We start from the raw sequence: 12,037 nt of genomic DNA on the forward strand, positions 1-12,037 counted from the left end.
GGAAAGTCCTCATCATTTTATTATTAATCATGATGTTGGAAAATAAAGGGTAGCTTTTATTTTAAAATAAAGTATTCTCTCATTTATTTATGTTCAGTGGACCTATTTTCAGGTCTCTCAGCAATTTCACGTATCTTTCCTTTTTCTGGAGACAGGGTCTGTCTGTCTGTAGAGCATATTCTGGCCTCAAGCTCACGGTCGTTCTGCCTTAGTTTCCCAAGTGCTAGGATTATAGATATGCACTGTTATGACCAGCATGTGGTTTCTTTTGATTTGAAAAAAAGATTCTTTGTGAATATTTTCTTTATATGTATACTCGTATCAAAGGGTAGACTATAATTTAATCTTTCTTTTTGGCCTTAATATAATTTTTATCATTTTAATTGTTAATTATATGTTATTTAGTTAATGTCACTTATTTTCTTCATTAAAAAAAATATAATGTTGGAATTAACCAATCCTCGAGAGCTTGAAGAATTCCCCAATGATGGATCCGGGGAGCAAGATGGCTCAGTGGGTAAAGATACCTGCTGCTAATGCTGAGGCCCTTGGTTCCATCCCTGGGGCAGAACCAATGCTCAGAAGTCTTGCTTTGACTTATACACACATATCATGCCATGCACATACACACACATTCACATGTGTGTGCACGTGCCTGTATGCATGTTGACATGTATGTACACACATGTACATATGTGTGTGTATACTAGCGTGCATGAGTGATACATGCATGCACAGACATCTACTCATATACCCACACACACGAAATTAAAATGTAATAAATTAAAAATAATAATCCTTCAATGAAATAATCATGATGTTGATCTTTTTCCTGATTTTTTTAATGTCTCCAGCTTTTCTTATGTCACTTAATTCTTTGCTTATTTTTTTTTTTTCAGATTTGCAGGAATTTTCAGTGTGTAAATGCTTCTGTCCTGAATTATGACTGTGACATTCAGGGAAAATGTCATGGCCATGGGGTAAGTAGTGTTCCCTTTAGTTTGTTCGTAGTTGTATTTCTGAGCCAACAGTCTTGGGGAGATTAGTGAGAGCTCCTAAGGTTTCTGGGTAGATGTTTGGAGAATTTGTTCATGTTGGTAGATGTTTCATTTACCCCGAGACCTGCTCCACACTTAATTGTTGGGTGTGCTGATGCATGTCCACAGAGTGAGTTATAATCTAGCCAGGGCTACACAGTGAGATATTGTCTCAAAGATATGGAGAGAAGAGAGACAGACAGACAGAGTCAGACAGGCAGACAGACAGACAGAGGATATTCCTGATTTTGTATGAACCTTTTAGCTTCCCTTCCGGAGTTGATTCAGAGCATGCTCACAGTTAACAAGTGGTACTTTGCTTGTTTTAAAGGTGTGTAACAGCAATAAGAATTGTCACTGTGAAGATGGCTGGGCTCCCCCACACTGTGACACCAAAGGATATGGAGGAAGCGTGGACAGCGGGCCGACGTATAATGGCAAGTATCCTGGAGGGCATTGGTGGGCCTCACACTGCCCTGGCCGTAAGGTGGCATCTGTATTTCTTTTTTCAGTTGCCACACAGCTGTGCATTGAAGCTGCTCGCTGTGCCTCCTGCATTGCTTGCAGACATTTCTGGGGTTTCATTTAGCCCCGTTTCTTTCAGGTTTTTGCTTGTCCTTATTGATGAGCCTGGATTCCTGCTGTGCATGTGCAGATAATACTGGCGGTCTCTGGTTCTCTTCTTGCAGCTCTTGTTCTGTGTCCTGCTGTCAGCTTAGTGTCTACCCACAGCGATTAGGACAATGTCCAAGGCTTTATCGTGACTAGATGTGCCCTGCAGGAGTTCTGCAGCTTAGCTTCCGGATGCATTTCACTGTGCCTCCAGCAAGAAGTAATCCTTCATTATCCCACTGAAGTCTTCTGTGTTCCTCCTTACCTGCCGCTCTCAATGAGTGTGTGCTCCTTCTCTCTGTTCTCCTAGGCTGCTGCACAACACTGGCACTGGAATTGCTTTTTAAAAACTTCTCCTTTTTATCCCCTTATATAATACAAGTTGCTGGTGAGAGGATGAGCTGTCTCCTCTCCAGCGAACCCTTGATGGAGTAACTGGCTCTTGGGTTTAGTATTGCCAGAGACTGCCAGATCTTTCCAGAGTGGCCATAGCAGTTTGATACTATCTGCATCACATGCTGTGGTTCTTTTGTTACTCGTATTTGGAAAATCACTGTGGTTCATCTATCCAGGGTGACCTGAAGTGGTTGACCCTATTTGAATATCAAATAAAGGTTTTAACTCCCCTGTAGTAAGCTTTAAATAGGGGCGAAGCCAGTTAATATCGCCTAACAATTTTTGAAAATCATTTAAGGTCTTTAAGTTATCTCTACGAATAACGATCTTTTGGGGAAAAACAGCTTGATCAGTGAGTCTAAAACCCAAATAATTATAAGGATCCTGAGTTTGTACCTTTTCAGAAGCAATTTGCAATCCCTTATCAGCTAGGGCTTTTTGTAAACCTTTATAACACAAAAGCAATTCTTGGGGGTCCTTTCCCGCCATCAAGACATCATCTGTGAAATGAACGATGTAAATATTTGGCCATTGTTGTCTAACAGGCTGAATTGCTTTCGCCACAAACCTTTGACATAATGTGGGACTATTAGCCATCCCCTGCGGGAGGACTGTCCATTGATATCTTTTCATGGGTTCCTTGAAATTTACAGAAGGAACACTAAAAGCAAATCTCTCACAATCCTTTGGATGCAAAGGGATGGTAAAGAAACAATCTTTCAAATCTATAACAATCTTATAATATCCCTTAGGAATGGCCACTGGGGAGGAGAGCCCCGGTTGTAAGGTTCCCATAAGTACCATGGTCTCATTAACTTTTCTTAAATCTTGTAACAGTCTCCATTTTCCAGATTTCTTCCTGATAATGAAAATGGGTGTATTCCAGGGAGAGTGAGACTCCACCAAATGTCCTGCTTCTAACTGCTCCTGCACTAGCAAAGAAGTGGCCTCTATTTTCTCTTTAGGTAAAGACCACTGATCTACCCACACCGGAATATCATTACGCCATTGAATTTTTTCCGCGTGGGATGCAGGCAAGATAGTGGTCGCTATTGAAAATACTTTAAACCTCTCATGGTAGAGTGGGGTTTAAGATCCTCAAAGGTCTTAATTCCCTGTCCTTTTTTTACTAGTTCACGACCAGGCAGGAGTCCCTGCCTGAATGTCTGCTCAGTCACCATCTCCTTAGAACTGCACAGAATAACACCCATCTGTGACAACAGATCTCTTCCCCACAGGGTCACAGGCAAATTTGACATAACATACGGCTGAATCTTTCCTGATTTCCCTTCCTCATCTCTCCAGGTTAGCAATTTGGAACTACGTTTTGGGTTACTGGCGTACCCAATTCCTTGAAGGTGAGTCAAGGAAGCAGTCAAGGGCCAGTTTGAGGGCCAGTCCTGCCCTCTTATAATTGTTACGTCGGCCCCGGTATTTATTAATCCTTCAAAGCCTTTTCCATCAAGAGTCAATTTAAGGTTAGGTCTCTGATTTGTGATAGATTTCACCCAATTTACGCCCGAGGAGTCAAAATTATTTTGTCCTTCCTCACTTTCAAAGAATCTATACAGTGACTGGCGTAAAGGGATCAAAGTAAGTTGAGCAATTTTTTGATTAGCAGGTATAGTTATAACACCACGAGGGCAAGCGGCTATGATTTTAAGTTCTCCCTCATAATCATTATTTATAACACCTGGATAAATCTGCAGGCCTTCCACAATAGAACTGCTTCGTCCCAAGAGAAAGCCACAGGTTTCTGTGGGCAGTGGTCCGAAGACTCCTGTAGGCAGAGTTTGGACTCCCATTTCTGGGGTTAATATTGCGTGGACAGTGGAACAGAGGTCCAGTCTTGCATTTCCTGGGTTTGACCTGACAAGCTCAAGAACTGATCTTGTTGGCTGGGCAGCAGATTTATAGCCCCATAAGCTGTCCTCTTTGAGTAACTCGGGGCCTGGGGCTGACCCCTTTCCTCGTTTCCCGGCACCGGGCGGCTCAAAACCCTTGGTTTATGCTTACAATCTTTTGCCCAGTGGCGGCCCTTCCCACACTGGGGACATATTCCTGGGGTACGGCCTGTTTGTCTACCCTTGGCGCCCTTGTTCTTAGGACAATTACTTCTAAAATGATCCAAACTTCCACAATTAAAGCATGCATTATTTCCTCGTTTCCTCGAGAACATTGCTTGCGCGTTGGTTCCCTGCGAGAACTCGCAGGAAGGCCCGATGTCTGCGCAAAGACGGACATATCCCGCCAAATCTGTCTGTCCCTTATGCGGTTGAATTGCAGCTCGGCAAGTTGCGTTAGCATTCTCATAAGCCAGCTGCATAACAAAGGGACTACCTGTGTCTGGACTTCCAAGGATTCTACTAGCGGAAATCAACAGCCTGTCCACAGTCTTGATATGGTTCATCAGAACCCTGCCGAATGCTAGCTAAACTTCCACTAGTATCTCCTTTAACTGGCAACCTTCCCCAAGCACGGTGTGCGGCTGTCACAACTTGCGCGTACACTGCAACGGGAAAATCAATCTGATTTGTCTGTCCCTCATATGGACCCTCTCCTAAAAGCATGTTGCTATCCCAGTCTGGGTTACCAGCCTGAGCATTAGAAGCAGCAGTTTTCTTACTGGCATCTCGCCATTCAGAATCCCAAAGCAAAAAATCTCCTCCTGACAGGGTAGCCTTGGACAGAGTCTTCCAATCTGAGGGGGTTAAGTTTGACTCTGCAACTGTGTCCAGTAATGCTTGAGTGAATGGGGCTGAAGGACCATATTGCACAACAGCCGCCTTTAACTCTTTTAACAACTTGAAATCCAAGGTCTGGTAATGTCTGGTCCTAGCATCTTGCTGATCAACTACCTCAACCACAGGAAAGGCCAGCGTATTAGACGAATTCTGTCCTTTCCCATGAGTCTGACTCACAACTCTTTCTAGCGGCACCTGGTGAACTACAGAAGAGTTACTCTTCTCCGCTTCTGAGATCTTTTTTAGTTTCCGAAGCTCATTAGTCAGCCTCTGAAGCTTAATCTCAAATTCTAACTCGCTTAGCCGTGTGTCCCTATGAGTAGCACCTCCCGAAGTGGTGACTATAGGTGAAGCGGGAGATTCGCAAGAGGACCAATTCTCATTAAGGTAATGGGCAATTCCTCTATCTGAATGATTTTTGTTAAAATTCAGTTCATCATCAGAGTTTCCACATTTATCAATTTTTGAGTTAAGAAGATCTTTTTCTGAGGAGGCCTTCTCTGATAGGCACTCCTCCTGAAATACCACAAACTCCGCCTGAGGGCGATTTAGCCCTGGAAAAGTTGCATCTTTTATAGCATCATTTACAAGCGCCCAGAGACCTAGGGTAAAATTATCTGTCTGAGCGATATTCAGGGCCTCACCAACTTTCTCCCAGGTTCCACAATCTATCGTTTCTTCTTCTTTGAACCATGGACAACAGCTATCTATCTTATCTAAAAAATTTCTTACTAATTGTACTTCAAGCCTTACTCCTTTGGCCTGAAGCAACTCCTGAAAGCTAAAAACAACCGCCTGATCCATGACTTTAAACCCTTCCTTCTTCCACCTAAACAGCTTTCTAAAAAGCTGCGGCACACCGCCTGTCTCCGTATCTAGTTCCGATTAACGAACTACTGACCCCAAGCAGAAACAGTGTTGGGTCAGCACTGATTCAAACTTGATTCGTATCCTACCGCATCCTCAGCAACACTTTACAAAACTGAAATTTTAGGCTAGCGCTAGCATGTGTACCTGTCCGTTGCTCCGATGCTCCTCCAATACGAAGATCCTTTCCTTTCTTGTGGAGCTCCACACAGCAGTCGTTTCTCTTAGCATCCCTCTGCCATTCTTCAGGTCCCAGTTCTGGCGCCAACTGTTGCGGCCTGCCCGCAGTCCACAACACGAACGGTTCAACTGAGAATGGCAGTTCGCTGAAAAGAGAGGAATCTAGACGGGGCGGAAGAAAGAATGGAGCTAAGACAACATCCTGATCAAAGCTCAATTTTACTATTTCCAGACACTCAGTTATAAAGGAAGGGGGAGGGAACCCAATATCCCGCCAAGTAACTCAGGGTCCAGTAGCAGGACGAACACGTGTGTGCCTCCAGGCAGCAAAGGCAGGTTCCAACAGTAGGCGTGGCAGGACGAATGAGCCGGTAGTTCCACCCTTGAGCAAGCAGGTTCCAGGCTGGGGGAAGGGAGGCCACAACTGGCTGTGGTCAGTGTATCACTTATGTTGACGTATGATCCTTCCACACATAGTTTATCTAGTGGGTTTTTATGGCAGGATGTTGAGTTTTCTTTTTTCATCTCTGTACCTTGAGATGATCCCATGGTTCTCTATTCATGTGTTGATGATATTTTATTGATATTTGTACTATATACTGAGCTCTCCTTATATCTGAGCTGTCCTTATATGCTGACCATCCTTAGATCCTGGAATAAAACCATCTTAATCATGGTGCATAATTTTTAAAGTGTGTTTTAAAATTTGATTTTCAAGTATTTTATTGAGGATTTTGTGTCTGTTTTTATGAAGGATATTCATCTATAATTTTCCCCCACCCCACCTCACTTGTTTTCTTTCTCTCTTTCTTCCTTTTTTTGATGCATCTTTACTGTATTCTGTATAAGGGTAACACTAGCTTTGCAGAATGATGCTTGACGCTTTCCTTCCTGTTGTAGTGCATGGAGAAGTGTGAGGAAACACTGGTAGATTAAATAGAAAAATGCTAATGTGAGCCGTGTATAATCGCCTGGTGTGTTCTGTGTGGAGAAGTTGACAGCTAATGTAACTGCCCATCACTGTCAATTCTGTCTTTCCAGCAAAGAGCACAGCACTGAGGGATGGACTTCTGGTCTTCTTCTTCCTAATCGTCCCCCTTGTTGCGGCTGCCATTTTCCTCTTTATCAAGAGAGATGAACTACGGAAAACCTTCAGGAAGAAGAGATCACAAATGTATGAGTGCTTAGCTTTATCTTCTTAATGTGTACTAAGTAATTTAGAATAATTTAAGTAATTTAAAGTAATTATTAATGATCTAGCATAGAAGTTGGCAATCTTAAAAATAGGGTTCTACGATATCTTACTGTTCTTCTGATGTGATAAGCATGTAGTGGTGAATTAGCCATGATGGCATAGGCTTGTGTAACGCACTTGGAAGGCTGAGGCAGGAGGATTGTGAATTCCAGGCTTGCCTGGACTATCTATTGGACAACCTACTGAGACCTTACTACTTATTTACTTACACACACACACACACACACATACACACACACACAGTAAAGAAAGACTGGTGGCTTAGCTCTTAGACCAGGCCGGGGAAGGGTTGTGAGCAGTCTATACTGTAAGCACTGGTCCTTAGGGCTCCTTTTGCCTTACACTGATTTTTTTTTATAATATATCTCTTGAATTTATTCTTTTTTTAATTAATCATTCCATTTGTTTATATCTCAAATGATATCCCACTTCCCCCCTCCACCAACACTCCCATCCCACATCCGCCATCCTCCCTCCCCTTGGCCTGTATTCTTAATAGATGCAAATGGGCTTTAGGGCTTGGCATTTGACTTAGGTTTTCTAGAGATTAAAACATGGGATAAAGATAAGACGTGTTGGGAAATTTCCATGTCTTCCTTTAATGGATCCATTCTTACATAGGAAGTTTGAACTCTCAGTTTTGAAACCAGGTTTTAAGAAATAAGTTTTGATGGGAAAAGGTTTATATAATACAGACACCTGATACTTTTTAGTCAGTATGTTGAATTTTCAGAGAAATCCATGTCAAAACTCACTTCTAATATATTGAATCAGTGTTTAGCATAAAGGGCATTATAACTAGATCAAAGTTCAAATTCTTTGTCAACAGTTTGGTAAAAAATGTGGGCCGAAATTCACATAACTGAATCAGGGCTTATTTTGTACAAAATGAGAATAATAATATTGCCTACTTTGTGGTTTTAATAGTAATTAAAATTTTCAGTTATTTAGTAATTAAATTTAATTTAGTAATTAAAGATTAATGAAGAAAGCTCAGCAAAGCCCAGTGCAGGCATGTGGTTCTTTTATAGCTCTAATAATAATGACTCCAGATGTCCATGCTGACTGTAGGACCCACTTGTCCCTCACTGTGTTATACTTTCTTAGAGTGTGCTGCTGTAAGCTTCAGAGTTGAAAGTTATTCTGCCCTTCTCTTCCTTCCCTTCCTCCTCTTCTTCCTCTTCCTCCCCTACCTCCTCTTCCTCATTGGCCATCATAGGTCTAACTGGCCAGTCCCTGCAGACTTCTGAGTCCGAGTCGGTGGTTTCCTTACGTGGTGAGAGCAGTCTCCTCTCATCCCTGCGGCAGACTCGCTGGCCCCTCAGTGGGGTACTGCGTGTTGCTGTCATTCCAGCCACTGAACTTGTTTGTTGACTTTTACAGTGCTTGCTTCAAATGTGCGTGCCGCCTCACAAATTGCCTTTAATTTTCTTTTAATTTAAGAAAATCTCAGGAGAAAAAGTTACAGATCACTGATCTTTTTAGTTGAATTTTGCAGTTTCTTAGAATTTTCTGGTTTTTGAATACTGAAATGGGGTTAGGAATCCTCTCTATTCCCACAAGGACAAGATTTGTGTGAATACTGTTAGAAATACAGAGACCTTGGCTACCTCTCTGGTTGTCACTACCAGCATCACCAACTTTTTATTTTGCATTAAGGAAAATTGAAGCCATGTATAATGTGTTTGTTCTGTACAAATTTTTGTCATGAATTAACTAAAAGTAATCATGTCTTTCAGGTCAGATGGCAGAAATCAAGCAAACGTCTCTAGACAGCCAGGAGATCCTAGTGTCTCCAGACCACCAGGGGGCGCAGGTGTCTCCAGACCACCAGGGGGTCCAAGTGTCTCCAGACCACCAGGGGGCCCAGGTGTCTCCAGACCACCAGGGGGCCCAGGTGTCTCCAGACCACCAGGGGGCCCAGGTGTCTCCAGACCACCAGGGGGCCCAGGTGTCTCCAGACAGCCAGTGAGTCCTCTGCATTTTTCTCCAGTCACTCCATCTAGAGATGCTGTACATTTCATAAAAAAACTGTCTTTCGTATTGTGTTCAAGTATTGTACATTTAAATACATAAACAGGAGCTAGGAGTGTGTCTCAGTGGTGATGGCCATCCCTAGCATACTTATGACTTCAGTCATAAGGTTTGATCTTCAGCCCCAAATACAAAAAAGAAAGATTAAGAAATGGTTACAGTTTAAACATGCATAACTTTACTATGTATTGGGGAATATTGTAGGTGGTCCTTGAACTAAAGGAACCAGCAAAGTTCTGGCTCAGAGGATGTAAGAAATGAGTTATTCAGACTTTTTTTTTGCCTAAAAATGAGGAGTGAGCACCTGGGTCTGCTGTTTTCTTCCTGCCAGTTCTTTATGGTTTCAGTAGCTGGCATCCCTAGGATGTGCTAGCAAAGACTGGGTGCTGAGCACCTTTCTGCCAGTGTGTGATAGGGTCTTAGGAAAGCTTATGTATATGCTTACTGATACTCAATAAATATTTCAATCTTATCTTCTTTTAAACTTTAAAAAACTTTTATTTATTTATTTTAAACTTCAGATTTTATTCCTGTCCCAGTCCCCCCTCTGACTGTTTTACATCTCATACCTCCTCCCTGCCCCCTGTCTCCACAAGGATGTCCCCACCCCCTACCCCCCCACCCCACCAGACCTCTAAACTCTCTGGGCCTTCCAGTATCTTGAGGGTTAGGTGCATCTTCTCTGACTAAACCCAGACCCAGAAGTCCTCTGCTGTGTTGGGGGCCTCATATCAGCTGATGTATGCTGCCTGGTTGGTGGTCCAGTGTCTGAGAGATCTCAGGGGTCCAGGTTAATGGAGCTGCTGGTCCTCCTACAGGGTCGCTCTCCTCCTCAACTTCTTTCAGTTTTCCCCTGATTCAATCACAGGGGTCAGCAGTTTCTGTATTTTTCTAGATTTTAAATCATTGCATTAGGTTGTTATTTGATAGTTTCTCTTCTTTTGAAATGGCATGTCTTCCTTCTGATAAAGATATTTATTGCTATACGTTTGCTATGAGCTATCTTCAGATTCCCTCAGATGCATCCTTCAAGTGTTACTTTTTTATTTACATTTTTGTCTCAAGAGGTGTTTCTGTATTTCTTTTGATTTCTTGACCCAGTGGTTGTTCAGAAACATACTGTTTAATTTCTATGTACTTTAGAGTTTTCCTAAATTCTTCTTATATTTATTCTAGTCATACCATTGTGGTTGGGATACTTGGTACCGGTGTCCGCACTCACATTTTTTAAGACTTGTTTTGTGGCTGCACAAATCCTGTCTCCTGGAGAATGCCCAGTGCAGTGTAGAGCAACGAGTATTTGCCTCTGTGTAATGGACTGTTGTTTGTGTGTCTGTTAGACCAGTAGTTCACGTCTGATGTGTCCTTACTGATCTGTCTGTACAACCTACAGATGATTGAAAAGAGATTGAGCTTGTTTTGCTACTCTCTGCTGCAGATTAATTAACACTTGCTATATTTCAGCTCCCATGTCAAGGAAGAATCATGAATTCTAATATTGAGGATAGTAGGTTACTTGGGTTCATGGTATCCATTAGGTACTTTATGGGCTTGCTAATAACATGTCAGAGTATTTTATTTAAATTGTATTGGTGTTATTTACTTAATTTAATTCAATACTATTATACCTTAGAATTATTGAATTTAAAAATATAGCCTTAAAATAAGGAAGTATAACATTTAGTAGTAAAGAGGAGTTAAACAGGAAAATATCTTTTTCAATCCATTGTGCTGGAGATCAAGCTTGGAGCTTTATTCATGCACTCTGCCACTGAGCCGCACTCCGCCTCTGAGCCACACTCTTGGCCCTTTTAACCAAAGTAGTTAAAGTATCAGCATTGCCAGTCAGTAGTGTGATAAGCATATTAATTACGTTTACACAAAATAGCTTAATACCTAATACAGATTTGTGACCATACTGTAGCAGTAACCGTGCATTTTCCTTTCTTTACAGCCTGGGCATGGAAACAGATTCCCAGTACCAACCTACGCCACCAAGCAGCCTGCGCAGTTCCCGTCAAGGTTGGCAGGAAATGGCTCTAGATGACTTGACCACGTTAAAATTCAGGAGTCAATGCCTTACAGTTTCCCATTTAATGTTGACTTAGGGCAAGGTGTTTAAGTAATTTGGATAGAACAGAATTTGTAAGGAAAGCTTTTAAAGAACTTTTGTATGAATATTGTTATATTTCTACAACACCAGAAAGAAATCCTGAGGAAATCTGAGTCCGACTGTTGCCGTACAGATAATTCAGAATCAAGGGCCTTTAAAACACTGTAGGAAAGTAGATGGGTTGTACCTGCTTGCCCACACGGACTAGCTAGCTAGAGAAACTAGATGGTAGGATGCATGTGCTTAGATAGGACGATAGACTGAGGAGGCAGGGGACTGTGCAGCCAGGGCCGCAAACAGAAGGACATTTAGAGACGACCAAGTTATAGATGAACCTACTTGTCCTGATGGCAAGTGAGGAACTGGGGGGTTGGGGGGAGAGGAGCTCTCTTTCAAGGAGCTCGGAGGACAGACAAGGCAAAATTAGAGTTCTAGCCAGGGAAAGTCCTAAGACAAACTTTCCAGGCTTTGTTTGGGGACCCAGAACCAGAGATGTTCTATATTCGATTTATTTCTACACAGAAGAGCCAGGATGCAAGTATAGAAATTTTGACTAAAACTAAATCATACACCATGAACAGAATCAGAGATTTTTTTTTTTTTTTTTTAGTTAACAATTATCGGACATTGGCTTTAAAATAACTCTGATCATGTTAGTGGTCCAGATTGAGAATTCCAGCATAGTTCTGGACCATTAACATGATTAGAACTATTTTAAAGCCAATGTCTGATAGGATTTATAGATGGTTGTGAGCCACCATCCTGATGCTGGGAAGTGGAACTAGGTCTTTTGAAAGAG

The 12,037-nt window shown here is 42.1% G+C and overlaps 1 protein-coding gene across 1 annotated transcript in view; it reads left to right on the top strand.

Annotated features, from left to right (window-relative positions):
• Window positions 1–12,037, top strand: part of Adam9 (ADAM metallopeptidase domain 9) — a 67,547-nt gene that overhangs the window by 50,026 nt on the left and 5,484 nt on the right. Inside the window, exons 17-21 of the mRNA XM_021170458.2 lie at window positions 900–980; window positions 1,369–1,474; window positions 6,878–7,010; window positions 8,831–9,059; window positions 11,080–11,147. Of these exons, the coding sequence (XP_021026117.1) occupies window positions 900–980; window positions 1,369–1,474; window positions 6,878–7,010; window positions 8,831–9,059; window positions 11,080–11,147 (617 nt within the window). The remainder of the gene's footprint in view (window positions 1–899; window positions 981–1,368; window positions 1,475–6,877; window positions 7,011–8,830; window positions 9,060–11,079; window positions 11,148–12,037) is intronic.

This window comes from Mus caroli, unplaced genomic scaffold (assembly GCF_978045245.1).
Source record: "Mus caroli unplaced genomic scaffold, Mus_caroli_1 scaffold_10, whole genome shotgun sequence".
NCBI classification, from domain to species: Eukaryota; Metazoa; Chordata; class Mammalia; order Rodentia; family Muridae; genus Mus; species Mus caroli.